Source organism: Tetrapisispora phaffii, chromosome 11 (genome assembly GCF_000236905.1).
Source record: "Tetrapisispora phaffii CBS 4417 chromosome 11, complete genome".
NCBI classification, from domain to species: domain Eukaryota; kingdom Fungi; phylum Ascomycota; class Saccharomycetes; order Saccharomycetales; family Saccharomycetaceae; genus Tetrapisispora; species Tetrapisispora phaffii.
In genome coordinates this window covers 59825-78649 of record NC_016530.1, presented here as the reverse complement: position 1 = coordinate 78649, position 18825 = coordinate 59825, and the positions used below count along the sequence as shown (strand labels likewise).

At 36.8% G+C, this 18825-nt stretch overlaps 10 protein-coding genes across 10 annotated transcripts; 4 read left to right on the top strand and 6 right to left on the bottom strand.

Moving 5' to 3' along the window:
* Positions 1-329: 329 nt before the first annotated feature.
* Positions 330-1643, top strand: ADA2 (chromatin-binding transcription regulator ADA2; the record flags this gene model as incomplete). Its single annotated transcript, XM_003687559.1, has 1 exon — positions 330-1643. One exon carries the CDS (start codon positions 330-332, stop codon positions 1641-1643), a length of 1314 nt encoding a protein of 437 aa, XP_003687607.1.
* Positions 1644-1768: 125 nt separating this feature from the next.
* Positions 1769-3139, bottom strand: UTP6 (snoRNA-binding rRNA-processing protein UTP6; the record flags this gene model as incomplete). The annotated part of the gene is made up of 1 exon (XM_003687558.1): positions 1769-3139. One exon carries the CDS (start codon positions 3137-3139, stop codon positions 1769-1771), a length of 1371 nt encoding a protein of 456 aa, XP_003687606.1.
* A 1222-nt stretch (positions 3140-4361) lies between these two features.
* On the top strand, positions 4362-5305 carry TPHA0K00370 (40S ribosomal protein uS13; the record flags this gene model as incomplete). Its single annotated transcript, XM_003687557.1, has 2 exons — positions 4362-4408; positions 4912-5305. The coding sequence occupies 2 exons, from the start codon at positions 4362-4364 to the stop codon at positions 5303-5305; spliced, it is 441 nt and encodes a 146-aa protein (XP_003687605.1).
* A 373-nt stretch (positions 5306-5678) lies between these two features.
* On the bottom strand, positions 5679-6680 carry YHP1 (Yhp1p; the record flags this gene model as incomplete). Its single annotated transcript, XM_003687556.1, has 1 exon — positions 5679-6680. One exon carries the CDS (start codon positions 6678-6680, stop codon positions 5679-5681), a length of 1002 nt encoding a protein of 333 aa, XP_003687604.1.
* Positions 6681-7965: 1285 nt separating this feature from the next.
* On the top strand, positions 7966-10035 carry PPN1 (endopolyphosphatase; the record flags this gene model as incomplete). Its single annotated transcript, XM_003687555.1, has 1 exon — positions 7966-10035. One exon carries the CDS (start codon positions 7966-7968, stop codon positions 10033-10035), a length of 2070 nt encoding a protein of 689 aa, XP_003687603.1.
* A 139-nt stretch (positions 10036-10174) lies between these two features.
* Positions 10175-12931, bottom strand: TPHA0K00340 (uncharacterized protein; the record flags this gene model as incomplete). The annotated part of the gene is made up of 1 exon (XM_003687554.1): positions 10175-12931. The coding sequence occupies one exon, from the start codon at positions 12929-12931 to the stop codon at positions 10175-10177; it is 2757 nt and encodes a 918-aa protein (XP_003687602.1).
* A 270-nt stretch (positions 12932-13201) lies between these two features.
* On the bottom strand, positions 13202-13714 carry RCF1 (respiratory supercomplex assembly factor RCF1; the record flags this gene model as incomplete). Its single annotated transcript, XM_003687553.1, has 1 exon — positions 13202-13714. One exon carries the CDS (start codon positions 13712-13714, stop codon positions 13202-13204), a length of 513 nt encoding a protein of 170 aa, XP_003687601.1.
* Positions 13715-14060: 346 nt separating this feature from the next.
* Positions 14061-14621, bottom strand: GUK1 (guanylate kinase; the record flags this gene model as incomplete). Its single annotated transcript, XM_003687552.1, has 1 exon — positions 14061-14621. The coding sequence occupies one exon, from the start codon at positions 14619-14621 to the stop codon at positions 14061-14063; it is 561 nt and encodes a 186-aa protein (XP_003687600.1).
* Positions 14622-14933: 312 nt separating this feature from the next.
* NHX1 (bifunctional K:H/Na:H antiporter NHX1) lies at positions 14934-16802 on the top strand (the record flags this gene model as incomplete). Its single annotated transcript, XM_003687551.1, has 1 exon — positions 14934-16802. One exon carries the CDS (start codon positions 14934-14936, stop codon positions 16800-16802), a length of 1869 nt encoding a protein of 622 aa, XP_003687599.1.
* A 142-nt stretch (positions 16803-16944) lies between these two features.
* On the bottom strand, positions 16945-18768 carry NDC1 (Ndc1p; the record flags this gene model as incomplete). Its single annotated transcript, XM_003687550.1, has 1 exon — positions 16945-18768. One exon carries the CDS (start codon positions 18766-18768, stop codon positions 16945-16947), a length of 1824 nt encoding a protein of 607 aa, XP_003687598.1.
* Between the last annotated feature and the right edge of the window lie 57 nt (positions 18769-18825).

The following is an 18825-nucleotide window of genomic DNA, read 5'->3' as shown; positions in this document are numbered from 1 at the left end:
CGTGCAGTCACATGACTATCACGTGCAGTCAGTGCTCTGGTTTTTCGTTTTCGCAAATCTTGAAACTTCTCGGAAATTTGAAATCGAATTTGTTAAAATCGTCAATTGGTTTATTTACTATACAGAAGGTACCTGTAACATAAACAGTTGATAAAATGATTCACTAAATTAAGGTAATATCGGATTGAATTATGCTTATTATTATTTGGGATTGCTCTTTTGAGTGGACCCTCTATCTCCTGGCTGTTAGTTTTGTTTTTTGTTCTTTTGTTTTGGGATTCTGTTGGTGAGAAGAAACAGGAAACAGCCCGCGTCTGAGTTTGAGTGTAATGTCTAATAAGTTTCATTGTGACATCTGTTCTTCAGATTGTACTAATAGAGTGAGAATATCATGTGCTGAATGTCCTGAGTACGATCTGTGTGTTCCTTGCTTTTCACAGGGTCTTTATAATGGGAACCATAGACCGTACCATCCGTATCGTATTGTGGAGACCAATTCGTACCCTATTCTTTGCGAAGGTTGGGGTGCTGATGAAGAACTGGCATTGATTAAAGGTGCCCAGACTTTGGGGTTAGGTAATTGGCAAGATATTGCAGACCATATTGGGTCAAGGGACAAGGAGGAAGTTAAAGAGCATTATTTGAAGTATTACATCGAGAGTCCACATTATCCGATTCCTGATATTAATAAGACCATTAATGTTGCTCAAGATGAGTTTTTACAAGAGAGGAAGTTGCGACTTGAAAGGTTCAGGGAGAAACCATTAGAACCACCGAGAAAGCCAGTAGCCTCAGTGCCAAGTTGTCATGAAGTTCAAGGGTTTATGCCTGCTAGATTGGAATTCGAGACAGAATTCGAAAACGAAGCGGAAGGTCCTGTGAAGGATATGGTTTTTGATACTGACGACCAACCATTGGATATCGAGTTGAAATTGACAATTTTAGATATATACAACTCGAGATTGACAACTAGAGCAGAAAAAAAGAGGCTTTTGTTTGCAAATAAATTAATGGAATATAGAAAATTACAAAGTGTAGAAAAGAAACGATCAAAACAGGAAAAAGAACTGTTCAATAGATTGAAACCGTTCTCAAGAATGATGACACCTCAAGATTTCGAAGAATTCTCAACTGATATTTTAGAAGAACTTAGATGTAGGTCTAGAATTAATCAATTACAAGAATGGAGGAGAAATGGTATAACCACACTCGAAGCAGGTTTGAAATACGAGAGAGATAAACAGATGAGAATAACAGCATTAGAGAAGTTCGGGACTTCGCTCAATTATGGTGATATACCAGCAGGCAGAAATAGATCAAACCCAGCACATAGATCAAACACTGATTATTCTCAAAATTATAGCGAAGGTAATGGTAAAGAAAGGGAAAAACCGAAGAATTTAACAATCAATGACATTCAACATGGTGCTGACTTTAACCTTTTGTCTGAAAATGAACAACATTTGTGTGCACAATTAAAAATCTTACCAAAGCCATATCTAGCAATAAAAGAAGTTATATTTAGGGAACTATTGAAAAATAATGGCATGCTAAAGAGGAAGAATTGTAGAGATTTACTAAACATAGAAGCAGTAAAAGCAAACAGAATATACGACTTTTTCCTAGCTCAAAACTGGATATAATCAAACAGATAGATATAAAAGAACTACATACATTCATAGAGTATATAATTACAATGCATATTTTTTTCCCTGAAAAGATTAGACTATGTAACTATGCCACAATATATAATATTCCTTTATACATTCTATAATTTTTTAATCAGTTGACTCAAGATAGTATATCTAGAATCGTCACGGTCTAGCTTCGACAAATAATTGTTTCGTAGAGATTCCGTATATTTCTTTTGTACTTCTTTGGCCAACTCGTCTCTTAATTTGCTTTTGTAAGCAAAATATCTCTTAACAGACAATTGAAGTTGATCGATATCCAGATCTTCGTCCAATAAATATCTTATATTCATGGTTATATCTATTAGGATAGTTTCAATGTAAATGTCACTGAAATCTTCCACTAGATCCAAACCCATTAAATTATCATCTTTCTTCCAATATTGTAAAACATGGTTAATCAAATAATCTCTGTTTAAATCGTTGAATTTATCAAACAAATTAATATATTCTAGAGATAACTTAAACAGGTATTGTACAGTTTCTTTCTTTAGTTCCTTGTCCGTTTGTGAATCTGAGATTGCAAAGTAACCTTTATGTTTTTTGATATAATATTTACCTAGAGTATCCATAGCAATATTAAAAATAGCCAATGCAACGTCACCACGTAAAGCAGGATTTGTGTCCGAAGAACCTAACATGTTCATGTCAGCCTCTGGTAACTCATTTAATTTGTCTTTCATAGAGTTACCTGATGAGGGTCCTTTTGATTTAGTATATAGACCTGATATTTCATTAGACTCCACATCACTATTTTCACCATCATCAGAATCATTATTCTTCTCTTGCTCTTCATTTAACATATCTAGTTCTTGTTCTCTCTCATTAATCAAACCCATAACTTTTCTTCTATTAATCAATTTGGTAATGAAGTTCAATTCGAATTTAATATATTCATGCCATAATTTCGGTTGATCAGCATTGAATCTTAACGCATTTTGGAAAACGACTCTACAACTCTTGAAGTTTGCATGGACTTCGTATTCATATTTGGCACAACTTATCCAGACATCAATGTTGTTTGGATGTAGTCTAATCAATTCATTATAGACACTGTGTATTTTCTTGTAAGAGGTTTGATTACCCCTAGTCTTCAAAAAATTCAAATATAATGACCAGAATTTCAAATCACTTGGAAATTTATTACAACCTCTTTGATATATGAACATGATTCTTTTAGTTATAGACCAATCGGATATACTGTTTGATTTATTTGATTGTAAGATTCTCTTACATCTCTTCGCTCTTAACTTATTCACATTATTCTCATATTCGACGTATTTCACGTAGTCATTGATACTGGAACCTCTAGAATTCAATCTATGTTCAAAATTTGTCCTTTTCTTCATGATGGCAGAGACTTCATTTTTAGTGAACAATTTCTTATCCACTAAATCATCAATTTCAGGAATGCATTGTTCCAAGTAGTATCTTGCTTTTGAGGACATCACGTACCGGTTTTAGAATCTGGAAAAACGTATGCTACTGTAAATGCCTACTATTACTAGTTATAGTGCTGTTATAATATGTCTAATCTATACCTCTACACCGTCATTTGTATCTGATACGTACTATATCTTTATATATATGTATGCACAAAATCTTTTTACTTTGCGATGAGCTGAAATATTTCATTGTGAAAAATTTCAAGATCATCGCCTCGAACGAAAGCATAGTAGATATTTACTTTACCATGATAAATTGTGACAGAGATATGAAAGTGAACAATACACCTCTAGAATACAACCAGCACTGTTCACGAAGGTAGTTGCAATGGAACAACAAACTCATAATATATACAATAGCCTATCTTATAAATAATTCCAAGATAGTTCTTTCCTTAATCTTCATGAAACATACCTCATATCCTTCATTAACGAGCAACACTGAAACAAGCTTAACGCATGCATATCAACACTAGTTTCGATATCCCAACATATTTCACTATCTGATTTTTCCTTATACGTATCCTTTTAAATAAGCACCATGCCACAACATTGTCATCTCTGTCACAAGAGATGCCAAATATCTGTGACTGCTGCACCCATACACCACAGACTTTTTATTTTTATTTTTTGAAAAAATGATTTTATTTCATTTTTTCGCGTGCGCGAATCTCACATTAGAAAGGCCATCTCTGCCTAGAATGAGCACGGCTTCCAAAGCATTTTCTCCTTAAGAAGCGGCCCTCTAGACCTTGGCATAGACTGAGTTTGATAATTTGTCCAGCGGGGTCCAACCTAAACTTAGACTCATCAAGTTGAGCCAAGCGCTACTGATCTAGGCCGAACACTTGAAGTTTGTCACTTTTTCACTGATGTTGAAACAGATTATTGACTTGTCGATGGGATAATGTGTTCAAGAGCTAGTAATGCATTATTCGTTATTGAATATAGAGGTGAAGAGCTCAATTGGCAATGAAAGAGCTAGCAAGACCATGAGTGTTATGTAGCTGGTACTGTAACGTTAATGGTTCAGAGACTTTGTAATCACACACATACTGATTGATGAACCAGAATTGACGTCTTGTCTCAATAGTGAGAGAGTTTAAAAATATTGAAAATTTAAAGGTTTAATTAGATTCATATGTATATAAATAGTTATATAGTGATCAATACTTTGCTTTTCTTTGTGTATTTTAAGAAAACAACTAGAAAATAACGGGTAAAGATGTCTTTAGTTGTCGCTGAACAAGGTTCCTTCCAACACATTTTACGGTATGTATAAGTACGATGAGTGAGATTTTGATAACTTATCAGTGTAGAGTGAAAGCCATGAGTTTCAAGAGCTGTTTACGATGTTTTTTGGCCAAGATTATAGCAGTTTGCAGGCATCACAATATGAACGAATATATATATAGATATACTGGATTTCGTACGTTAAGAATACCACCAGTCTTTCTAGATGAAGTATAGATATAAAGAGTGTTTCCATAACACTTACATATGAGGTCACGATTGGCCATGAGATAAAGATGAGTTATGTACAAAGATTTTTCAAAGTGAGAATTTTTGACTAGAGGGTCATTAGAGACATGCTAATAATTTCATTAAGAATAATTTGTTCCTTACGAATTTATGCAGAAGAGGAAAGTAATATACCATTGGAGCTCGGATAAATCTGGATACTACTGATTATAATTAATATATCGCAAGACAGTCCTTTTTTACTAACAAATATCTATAATATATTTTTCAAATATATCATTTTTTTAATACAGTTTGTTAAACACTAACGTCGATGGTAACATCAAGATTGTTTACGCTCTAACTTACATCAAGGGTGTCGGTAGACGTTACGCCAACTTAGTCTGTAAGAAGGCTGATGTTAGCTTAAACAAGAGAGCCGGTGAATTAACCCAAGAAGAATTAGAAAGAGTTGTTCAAATTATGCAAAACCCAACTAACTTCAAGATCCCAGCTTGGTTCTTAAACAGACAAAAGGATGTTAACGATGGTAAGGACTACCACAACTTAGCTAACAACGTTGAATCCAAATTAAGAGACGATTTAGAAAGATTAAAGAAGATCAGATCCCACAGAGGTATCAGACATTTCTGGGGTTTACGTGTTAGAGGTCAACATACCAAGACCACCGGTAGAAGAAGATCTTAAACAGATTAAATATATATATCAATATATTTCTTTTGTTTGTTCAGAATTATTAATAACTGCTATTTCTAATTTTTATATCTTTTTTTATAAAACATGTATACAACTTTGAATACAATAATCATTAAATTTTAATTTTAGTTTACAGAAATAGTGATATAAAACTACATAATATAAAATTGATTGATTAAAACCATGAAACTGATGATTGTTAAATATCCCCGTATATATTTATGGTAAAAATATTTAAAAAGGACTAAAAGTTGACAATTCATTAATTTTTTAATTAGTTTTTATTTAAGGTTGTTAATCGAAATGCTTGATTAATGAATACAATACTACAAATTAGTTACTCTATAACTTTCATACTTATTATTTACAGCATGTTTTGGTTTATTTCTTTTAATGGCAAACTACCAGATGACTTAAATGCAAGTTTAAATTTTTTGATGCTTAAGGAGTTATCAGAATTCGATACTTTGTCCAAGCTGCTGTTATATTTGTTTATTAATTTATTAACTCTGTTATTGCTTGATTTGTTGACTGCTTTCAATGTTTTGTCGTTACTAGAGATATGGAATGTTAATGCTTGTGGTCCCTTCGATGAGGCCGTTACTGGGGAGGAACGAGGTGATGGTAACGAAACTTTGCTCTTTGGTGATGTCATTACAATTTCATGTCTAGTCTCTTTTTTTGGTCCATTGCTGGAAGAAACTGTGTGAATTGGATGGTTGTCCTTAAGTGTGACTATGCTTCTAATCTTTAAGTGATTGTCTTGGAGTTTATTCTGTTGTTTTTTAATCGCTTGTCTTTTATTTTGGAACCAAATTTGAACAGCCTTTTCGGACATGCTACATTTATTTGCCAATTCCATTCTTGTTGTTCTTCCAATGGTTTGAGATAACTTGAATTGTTCATTTAAAATGTCTAACTCATGCTGAGAAGTCTTTCTTCTCTTTCTACGGGCGAGTTGTTCGTTATCGACTCTTGGTTTCTTGCTTGGATATGATTTTTTTGAATGGGTAATGAAAGCGAACTCTCTCTTTGGAGAACAGGAAACACTACCGGATCTCAATGGGGTAGGTGAACTTATTTCAGAGTTATTATCACTGCTATCTAGTCCACATGTCTTTCCGTTTGGACTCGGTGTAGCGGCTGGCGTCGGAGGAAGCGACGAGACATTGTGGTTGGTATCTGAAACATCGTTCATGGCGCTAACGTTAATTGGAGGCAACACCACCTTTGCTTGGCTACTGAAGTTCTCTTTCCTCATGGACAATAGAATGTTGGCCTTTGGAATGTCATTTTCGAGCGTTCTTTGGAATTCAGAAGCCTGCAATAGGATATCTAGAGAAGGTAGTCTGTGTTGTGTACTCATACTTGTATCTGTTGAAGTGTGCGTGCGCGTGCGTTATCTTATGTCTGTGTCGGATGGTAAAAACCTGGCATTGACCACAATACCCATTATCATAGACCATCAAATGACCAACATCCTTATATATCTCACTTCATTCAACCAAAAACCTCAATTGGAATTGCAATTCTACCCCAAAGGGTTCAAATAAACTCTTAATCAACCGCAATCCAATCAACATTCTCAATTAGGAGATATAATTTAAACACAATTGAAACCATAACGGAACAGATACACCTTCACCTTGAATAATCGCGTCGATATCCACAGGACACCTTCAAGTTCTGCTAAATCTAAATAGTCTTTCCAGCATTGCTATTATGGCTCTAAACCTCATTAATATTCCTAGTTAGTGGAAAAGTTTCGAAATGTCACAATGCCCAAAAGGGGAAAACAAATAGCCTTACGTAAAGAGATCTCTGAGCAGACAAGAAAAAAGAAATAAAGGATAGAGAATACCACGTACAACCCGCACATACCACACACACGGTGCGCGCGTTGCTTTTTCAACGGAATTTCCCGAAATGGACAAAACGTACGAAACCTTTTTAAGCGAAAAACGATTCGTGATCTGGTCGAGTTTTCCTAATTAGGAAACTTCTCGAATCTGAATCGGGAAATTGGTTTGGCGAGCAGTGATGCGGTCTCAGGTGTCCCTGTTTCTTTTGGGACCGCAGTTCGTATTTAGGATTTCCGAATAGGGAACCAAGAGCGAACTTTTCGCATAGGTTTGGGTTGAGTGTGCGAACACGAGTGTGTGCCAAAGCATCTGTCTGTAATAGCATCTGCGGCAGCAGCAGAAACAAAAACAGCAAATGCTGAAACATGCGCACGAGCAGATTTGTTCGTTGGATGCCTTCGCGCCCATCGGTTTTCACGTGACACAAATACCTACGACGAATGCGAGAGCTATTTGTGTCACGTGAACTGATTGTCATAATGAGCACGTGATGTGTAATTTTATTTGTCTGCACGTGACTGACAATGCATCAACCTGGGTTTACCCTTTTTTGGAATTCTACAGCCTGGAAGCAGAAAGGGTAGGCTGAAATTTCACATAACTATAGTAGTATTTCAATGAGCCAGCAGTAACTTTAATATCATTCGAAATACCCATCCACATGATAGCAATTGTGTTATTAAGAACATTGCAGTATATTACCAATTGATATATCAAATAAGCATTTCACAGAAAGGAGTGATTGTCTCCCTCTAACTAATAGAAACAGCAGAAAATACAGTATACCAGATGGAGAAAGACAGTTCTGTACCCAGGGTGCCTTCCAAGCACAATACATCCAGGCACTTGATCCTCACACTGATAGTGGCACTTACAACATTAGTTGCTGTCATTGTTTACACATTTAGTGGACATTTACAGACGCAGTATCTTTCAATTTTAGATACTATGCTCTCGCGCAAATTTAATGTATATAGACCTGATGACGTCAGGGATTTGAAGTTAACTGACGATGAAAAGAACCATTTGCTAAAATTGGGTCTCACTCCTAATGATCCATTTATTGTGGAAAATACATCAGATGGAAGTAAGAAAACAATTCATGGAAGATTTTTACATATAACAGATATACATCCAGATGCCTTCTATAAAGAGGGCACCTCGATTGACAATGTTTGCCATTCAAATAAACCTGACAGGAAGAAGGATTTTGCACCATATTTTGGTGCCCCTAAGAGCGGATGTGATTCCCCAATGGAATTGATGGAATATACTTTGAAATGGGTTGCTGATAATTTGAAAAATAAAATCGATTTCGTTATTTGGACTGGGGATAACATAAGGCATGACAATGACCGTTATCATCCAAGAAATGAATTCCAAATTTTTGATATGAACGAATTAGTTTCAGGCAAATTCCATGATATTTTCAAAAACCAAAATAGTAAAAATCCAAGAGACTTTGATGTTCACGTAATACCAAGTCTGGGAAATAACGACGTTTTTCCACATAACTTATTCTCATTGGGTCCTACTTTGCAAACCAGAGAGTTTTTCAAAATATGGAACACTTATATACCAGAGGAACAGCAACATATTTTCAATAAAGTAGCTTCATTTTTTGTTGAAGTTATCCCTGGTAAATTGGCCGTCCTTTCGATAAATACGTTATACCTATACAAAGCTAACCCATTAGTTGATAATTGCAACTCTCCAAAGACACCCGGTTATCAATTACTATTATGGCTAGGTTATGTGCTAGAAGAACTAAGAGCAAGAGGGATGAAGGTGATATTATCAGGTCATGTTCCACCAATTCCTAAAAATTATGAAAACTCTTGTTACCATAAATATAACCTTTGGACATATGAATACAGAGATATAATAATTACAGGTTTATATGGTCACATGAATATGGACCATTTTATCCCCCTAAATGGTAAGAAATCGAGAAATATAATAGATTCTACAGACTTTATAGCTTTAGCAAACGAACAAATTTCTGCCAGTTATTTTGGCAATAAAGAAACCATGGAAGATATCGATAACGATTCAATCCTGGGACATGCAATCGAAGCTTCTGAGTTACGCAGTTACGGTGCACGTCCAGTTAATAAAGAACAGTATATGAGGAAAATTAAAAGATTATATTACCAAAAGATCAGTGATAGACTTGATGACATATTGAAAGTAAATGACTTTACATCTGAGAAAAATAAGACCGGCAAAAAGAAGAAGAAAGGTGGAAAGAAGAAGAAACAACCAAGTTTGGACAAATTTGCTGAAAGATATAATATCGTCAACATAGCCGGTTCAGTAATACCTACTTTCAACCCTTCATTTAGAGTTTGGGAATATAACACAACTGAACTGAGAGAAACTCAACCGTCCTTTAAGGCCAAATCTTGGAACCACTTCTTTAAAACATTACAAGTGAAATTAGAAGAGGACCTTAAGAAATTTGAATCTTTCCAAAACTCAAAAGATTTATATAACGCACTAGCGAGAAAAAAAGTAGATAAAAGCATTCCAGAGCCTAAACCATCCAATTTACCATTAGGTCCAGCACATGTATCACAGTTATTTTCTTTAACGAAATTCGTTCAATATTATGCTGACTTGGAGGTAATCAATAAAAATTATTATGATTTATTGGACAATAATTCATCAGAAAAAGAAGCTGCCGAAAAAAGTTTCCTTTACGAAGTCGAATACACATCTACCGATGAACCTTATCACGTGGATACTCTCTTAGTTAAGGATTACCTGAATATAATACGGGAGCTGGTAAAAGACAACGATCTTTGGAAGTCATTCAAAAAACGTGCATTCATCTCATCTGGTTATGAAGATGATTAAGCTAAAATAAATTCATTTATAAGTGACACATGCTTATGTATGACGACATTAACATTTTTATAAATACCTATATTTACAATTTATTCAATTATCTTGTTTATTTTATTACTTATTTAAACTAGTCTATTTCTTGATTCCTCTATAAATTGTCATTGTCCACGTTATTATTATCTACAAATACTGTGCTTGACTCGTTTAGTTGTGTTCCAGAGGAAATGCCTTCAGTCCAAGTATTAATACCCTCAATAACATCAATACTTTGCTCTTCTTCTTGATCAGAATTATCATTTAGAGGGGAAGATTGATCCTCATTTGTGTTAATAGTAGCAACAGTATTGGAATCCACTTCAACTGTATCAAGTGATGAAACATATATATTCTCATTTGGGATAAACTCCTCATTTTCTCTGTGCTTTTCAATTGCTCTATCGGTCACACTTTTAATCGGTGGAATAAGCACTAGGAAAAATAATAAAATGTTTTTAACAACTTGAACTAGAATATTATCATGCCCAGGATAAGGAACAAATGCTTCCAGCCAGTTCATATACTCATCAGTATTCATCAACGCGCTATATATATTTATCAATATGCGGAAAACAAATATAGTTATGGGAACACGCCTTGGAGCATTTTCTCTAACATTCGATGTGCCATCTATATTCAGTCTATCATTTAATAATTTGCTATTTTTGTAGTTACCAATATACGCAATTATTTCCTTAACAGAATATTGTAATTCCAAAGCATCAATATCGGTTACACTAGGATCAAAATTTGATATACAACTTAAAAACAAACTTTCTAATAATGCATTTGAAGTATGCTTATCGGTTGCCATTTTAGTTATCGATTCTCTTAAAGTTTTCGAATTATCATCTACTGTTGTATCATTTAATACAATGTTTAAACTGGCGTACATTGCAAATCTCTGAAGTTCCAACTCAGGTACAAGTAAATCTTCTAAAATCTGCTCATTAGATGCACAAGATAAATAGAACTCTGTTTCTAGTTCATGATCTCTTACAAATTGTTGAATTTCTTGCTGTTGTTTATGTGTTACTACTCTGTGTCTTCTTAAGTAAGGAATCCATAAATCCCATATTTCCTGAGTAGACCAAATGATCCTGAATAAAATAAATAATGCAATAGGAAAGACAACTTGTAAAGATAAGAACAAGTAGAATTCATAAATGAAAACTAGAGGTGCAATACCGTTCATACCGATGAAATAAAGAGTTTTCAATACTACTACTAAGGTCTCCAGAACGGTGCTTATTGATGGCGTATATGTTTTAAACAAGTTATCTTCATCCTCTTCATCATCAAAAGTAGTTGTATCTGTTATAATTGGTCCATTCAAATGTATGTTCTCATTATCGTGTTTTTTTAAGTCTACTGATTCGTTGCGGATTTCCATATTATATTTATTTTCCAACAATGCTATTAGTCTTGGCGATAAACTAATGTAACCATCATGAATAAAAAAATCTCCCTCGTTGATGAGCAATTCCTCGCCATCAAATACTAATTTATTTGTTGTAGTCTCGAATTTACTATGCTTAATGAATACCTCTTGACCATCAACGACGCATTTCTCATAAAGTATCCCAGTTGATTGAAGTTTACCTCTTGATTCCGTGATGTATTCATCTACAGATTTTGTAATGGCAGATTCATCTATTACGAGTGGTTCTGTTGCTGACGGGATTATATCTTCGGCAGGTTGTGTTTTTATGGTTGGTTTCAAGACGCTTGTATCAACCAGATTATCATTATTTATTTGCAATTCGGGATCAGTTGCATCAGAGAGAGTATTACTCGTTTCTTCCGTTGCTGAGTTATTGAACGAAAGGTCTGTTGGATCTATGAACATATCTTCCCAAAATTCTGCTCCCAAATCTAATTTACTGGATGATATTTGTACATGAACTTTTGCACTATATTCGTTATTCTGGAGCTCCAGAGCGTCCAAGATCTTCGTCGGTTCGTTGTTTTGGTCGTTACTATTTAGTAATCTCCCTTTATATATCAATTTAACCTCTGACCGACAAGTCTTTAAGTGCTCCAAATAATTGCAACTAATGAATTCCCTCACGTCATTGACTGTCGTTGTATTTGTGATGAACATCTTGTCAGTGAACAAATGAGTTGTTGAAATGAAGTTGAGAGTATGCAAGTGCGTTTTCCCAGCTGTCGACTTCAATGCCGGTGGCGAGTACTTATGCTTCAATTTAATGAATACCGTGAACTTAGCATGATCTTCTGGTGTGAAATCTATTCCCAGGGCTTCTTGCAAGGACATCGAATCCGTTAATTGACGATTATCATTCAAGAGAAAATATGACTGTTTGCCTTTCCACTTCAACGCCAAACAATCAGCAAGCGTATGAGAATGGGTCTTGCTGCAGAACGACTGACGTTGATTCAAGGTATCTTCCAACTCGCCTATATTCGCCACTACACGTTGTTGTAAGTCCCGCAGCGAGGTTTTCGATAAAATAGTGTCATCTATCACAAACTCATGTATTTTGTCCATTGAGAACGAGTTGTAGATGACGTTAACAGACACGCTCGTGAAGTCAACAGTGACAGTCGACGCTGCATGCTGCACAGCTTCAGGCCCGTCCCTTTGTTCAAAAGCCACCCTAACAAAACTGGACACCGTTCCGATTGCCACAGACTGCAAAAGGACGTCTAAACTCAGCTCCTTGCCCTCGTGCAGCAACATGTAATCACTCGGAGACCCTTCGCACTCCATTTGCTTGTGAACATATTGCAATAACCTAGCGACCGTGGTCTTTGGATGAGCATTGATGCTGAAAGCAGAAGCCACCAAATTATGGTCGGACGACCAAACGACAAATTTAACAGCAGAGAGCGCCAGAAACTCCATTTCTCTGTTTTTGCGAGTTGCTCTATCCCTCCCCACGCATAAGAAACAGTGTGTATTATAAATACTATAAACAACTAGATGTACGTTATTATATATATATATATATATATAGCTGGGAGTATATATTCGGCGGGCTTTCGTTTTCGGCGGCTGCGCGAACGGGGGGCAAGCGCGGGTAACACACAGCAGAACGAGCATGCGCCACAAAAACACACGCTAGCAGGTGGACTCTACCGAAAACGGTCGGCGGCTAATCTCGTCAGCCGCCGCTCATTTGGCGCCGGAGGACGCCGAGCGGGACTCCAGCGCCGCGATCTCCTGCTCCAGCTGCTGTGTCTGCTGCTCGTGGGCCAGCGCCTGCTGCCTGAAGAATGCCGCCTTCGCACGCCTCTGCTCCGTCTCCTGCTCACGGCGTTCCAGCTCCTGGACCCACAGTTGCTCCCGCATCTTGGCCTTCGCTCTCAACCGCTCCTCGGCGGCAACGGCAGCGTTGCCGCCACCGCCGAGCTCCCCTAACTCACCGTAATAAGCCGACCCGGCAATCAACGTCACCAGCGTTGCAGCCTGGAACGCGACCCTCCAGCGGAAACTCAGCTGGGCCAGACGTCTGTTGCCGCGACGCATCTGCAGCGCCGCCATAACGACAGCGCCCGTCGTCAGCAAGCAGCCAATGGGAACCCACGGCTGCTGTTTGCTCTTGAAAAGGATTTTCTCTCCAAACGTCATTTCTTTGACGTCTTTTGTGGCGGGGGAGGTGAAATCGAAGCTGGAAGGCAAGGACATTTTTTGTATTCTCTCAATCGTATATAAAGCACCGGTGTTTCCAGGTTCTTTCCGGGTTCTTTGGGTGGGACTCGCCGTGCTGCATGGACAGCCTCTTTTGTCGGTGTTGTTGCTGCTCTTTATATACCTCCTCGGTTCGGTTTGATGGGGGCCAGATAACGGGGTCGAGTTGTCATCGGTGGGTGACAATCCAAAAAAGAGTAAACGCTCACGCGGAGAGCGCGACGGTGGAAATGCGAAGTGCGGGTAACGGTGCACACACGTTGTTGGTGAAATGTATCTATTGAACGGATATAAAAGAGGTTACATACACTACATATGGCATGGTATGGCATGGCCCGGCCGATCAGGCCTCTGAGAAGATGAATTCTTTCATCTCCGTGTAGGCACGGTCAAGGTCGTCGTTGACAACTATTTTGTCATGGGCGCCGCTTTCAGCGTATTCTAACTCGGCAGTGGCTGCCGCAAGACGTTTGGTTAACGATTCGTCGGTTTCGGTGCCTCTGCCGACCAGTCTATCTCTCAACGACTCGACAGATGGCGGAGCAACAAACAAGAAGCGCGCATTCAATTCGCTGGCCTTGACAGCTTTGACACCCTGCATATCGATGTCGAGAATACATGTCTTACCACTGGCGATCACTTTTTCAACAGACTCAATGGCTGTGCCGTAGTAGTTTCCACTGAATTGCGCCCATTCGATGAACTTCTTGTCCGCAATCATCCCTTGGAATTGTTCGACAGAACTGAAATTGTAATCTTTGCCATCGATTTCACCGGCACGAGGTTGTCTGGTGGTCGAAGACACAGAGAAGCCAAATTTGTCTGGGAACTCAGCAAATAATTTCTTCAAAAGAGTGGACTTACCAGTACCACTTGGACCAGAAATAACGATAGGACGGGGCATAATGAATCAGGATCGTTGCTTCTCTACACACACACACACACACACACATCCACACACACACCCAGAATTCTTATATCTACAACTAATAAATCTCATCAAGGACATACATCGACGTGTTTAGAAATAAATTTTCGGTCCCGATTCATTTTGGCGCCCGAAAATGTCAAAAGTGAAATTTTAATGAGAAGTATATAAAGGATCGATATTGAAATATTTCAAAATAGCTTCAGGGATTAAAAATGGGAGTTAATGACATCTTGCCTACATGTAAAGTATAATCTATAACTGCTATAACTTCATAAAAAAACAAATATGACCTCCCGCATGCTGCTGTCGCTCTTGTTACAGACTGTCTTCTCGCTGGCAGCTAAACGGGATGACCCCGATGAGGATGAACTACTGCCCCCAGATACCGGAGGTATTGGTGGAGAACTCGATCCTTCACATGGCTCTGGAACAGATCCGATCCTCAGTGACCCTGATTCATCATTACTGGACCCGCTAAATGAGGAAATGTTCTCCTCTTGGGCCCTTTTCATCCTACTGTTCCTGCTTATTAGTGCCCTGTGGTCTAGTTACTACTTGACCCAGAGACGTATCAGAGCTGTCCATGAGACTGTCTTGTCCATCTTCTACGGAATGGTTGTCGGTCTAATTATCAGACTCTCACCGGGACACTACATCCAAGATATCGTCACTTTCGACTCATCCTATTTCTTCAACGTGTTGCTGCCCCCAATTATCCTGAACTCAGGGTACGAACTGAACCAAGCAGATTTCTTTAGCAACATGTTTTCTATCCTGATCTTCGCGATACCTGGGACTTTCATTTCTGCGTGCGTCTTGGGACTGATCCTGTACGTTTGGACTGCCATCGGTCTTGACGGTGTTAAGATCTCTTTGGTCGATGCTTTGTCAGTGGGTGCAACTCTGTCTGCCACCGACCCGGTCACTATCCTGTCAATATTCAATGCGTATAAGGTAGACCCAAAACTGTACACAATCATTTTTGGCGAATCGCTGCTGAATGATGCCATTTCTATCGTCATGTTCGAAACCTGTCAGAAGTTTCACGGTAAGCCTGCAAAACTTTCGTCTCTATTCGAAGGTATAGGAATGTTTATGTACACCTTTAGCATCTCATTGCTTATTGGATGTCTAATAGGTATATTAGTGGCTTTGATCTTGAAACATACTCATCTAAGAAGGTTTCCACAGATCGAAAGTTCCATTATCTTACTGATCTGTTACGAATCGTATTTCTTCTCAAACGGTTGTCACATGTCCGGCATTGTCTCTTTGTTATTCTGTGGTATCACGTTGAAGCACTACGCTTACTACAATATGTCTAGAAGAACACAAATCACAATTAAATACATCTTCCAACTCTTAGCAAGACTGTCGGAAAATTTTATTTTCGTCTACTTAGGCTTGGAACTGTTCACAGAGGTCGAATTGGTCTATAAACCACTTCTAATCATAGTGACCGCTATCTCGATCTGTGTCGCAAGATACGCTGCAATTTTCCCACTTTCAAGATTTGTGAATTGGATATACAGTGTTAGAACGAGGGCCTCGTATAGATCCATGTTATATCCGAATGCATACCCTCAAAATGACGCTTCTGCTGCTCAAGAAATTCCTTACAATTATCAAGTTATGATGTTCTGGGCCGGTTTACGTGGTGCTGTCGGTGTAGCGTTGGCTATGGGTATCCAAGGCGATTTCAAATATCCATTACTGGCTACTGTTTTGGTTGTTGTTGTCCTAACCGTCATCATCTTCGGTGGCACAACTGCTAGTATGCTAGAAGTGATGAATATCAAGACTGGGTGTGTTACAGAACATGATGATAGTGATGATGAATTCGATATCGAAGCTCCGAGACCAACTCCACCAACAGACCTCGGTCCACAAGCAAATTTTTATATGGACGATAATGACAGTAACTCAAATAATGATGAAAATGAATTTACTGCAAATGCCAATAATGAAAATTTACAACCAGATTTACATAGTACCGTGGGTACGCCAAGACCTTCTATTAAGGAATCGATAGGAAACATATTTAGGTCAGACTCCCAATGGTTCCAGACATTTGATGACCATATTTTAAAACCTGTGCTTTTGGACAATGTGGTTGAAAATCAAAGATCAGATAATAACCAAAATCAGCATTAGTTGAAATTGCATTTTCTCATAATTATAATGGCAAAAATAATAAATATTTTTTTGTTGGTGTAGTATTATATTCATTTAAATATTGTTATAAATTTAAATTTACTTTATTTTTGAAAGATTAAATATACATATTCTGGATATTCTATATTTCGTCATTACACATTTCCAATACCCATTTACTTAATATAATGACATCTTTATCAAGGTAAACATCATTTAGTAAAACGTTGTACTTTAATACAACCTCTAAAAAGACATTAATAGATAGCTCATATAGTTTAGATACATTATCTAGCGTTTTGATTTTCTTCGTATCATTTTTGAGGTTACTAGTATAGTCAGGTTTCCAATCAGCATACCTCCCTAAAGAACCGACAGATCTTTCTAATAATTTTAAAACATCACCAACTGATGATACAATGCTACCTTTTGGATCTTCATCCAAAGCGTGAATGAATAAACCCATAAGAGCAATAATACAATATCCTTGAGTTACTGGCATTGGTACTAATCTTTCAGCTATTCTTATTTTTGAGATATTCAAAGTTTCAAGTATTGATAACGTTTGAGATTCGCTATTCTCTTGAGACTTGGTAAAGAATTTTTTAATTTGAACACTGTATATTGACCAAATTTTCTGAACTGCCAACATAAATTTAGTTTTATGGGTAATAATCGGTTCATCAAATAAGTGCGTGTTATTGAACAGTTTGTTACTATTCAAATTAGTCTGATGATCACGCTTATTGTTAATCAAAATATCTCCGGTTCGCACTGCAATTCTATTTGGATGTCCTTGGTTGTTAGATATTTTTGCATTAGCTTCAAAATTGTTATTAAATAAGAATCCATTGCTATCAAATTGTCCATCAGATCTTATTGATTTATCATTACCAAAAATTTCATCATTGGAGGATTTGGTTAGAAAATCTCTGGTGCTTGATTGTTTGAATGTAGATGCTGGTTTTAAGCTGTTCTGTAAAGTAAGCATATATTGGGAAACAGCTGTATTATTAGATTTTGTTAAAATAATACATTCATTTAGAATAGCCGGCCATATTTTATTATTTCTTAAACGTGCTTGATATATTGGGGTTCGCAAAGACGAATCCATGGAAATCGCTCTATAACATAATTCTTGGAATGCTGTCATTTTTGTAAAACTTTTATTAGAGCTTAATCCACTTATTAATGTTTCAACTGGTGTTGCGGACAATGATGATATCAATTTACCTTTATGAATACATCCAATAATCATATGCGCTGTGAAGGATAAATTAATAAATTCAATGTAAAGTAGAGTTACAAATGTGAAAACGAAGTATGAGACATAACCATAAAAGCCTAATGTCCATTTTCCAATTAAAGTTGCGAAACCAAATAATATGACGGTCATGATTGTAATTGCAAGGATTAATGACTTGATTACAATTGCTTTTAATTTTTTGTAAATATATTCACTAGGAGGTTGGTGTTGAATTTCAAATTTGAATGGAAGTCTATCCAAATCAAATAAAACATGTTGTATTGTGTATGTAGCTGGCAATATAATAGTTAAAAGAATATGATTTAGGGAAATGCTTAATAAATCTTGGAAAAACACTGCAAATAACTTTATAACCAAGATATTTGAAAGTAAATACGCTATTGCTTTAATAGAGAACAGTCTGCGAAATACACTGGTTATAATATTTGAAGGAACATCGTAATTAACATGTAAGTAATTCTTTCTCATGAATACAAGCAATAATGATAATAGATATAAGATTGGAAACTTATACAGTAACGAGGATATTATTCTTCTAAAATATGAAGGATATCCAGATCCAAACAAAATTGAAATTGTTAGTGTAAACAATAAACCAATAATGGGAATAAATCTTGTCACTAAATGGTTGAATCTACTCCTGCATATATCACTAAATAGAGAAGTGTATTTATATTTATGGCTCAACGGCACCGGCATGCCTGGGATGTTACTATTATCTGTAACCATGATTAATCCATCAAAACTCCAATGTTG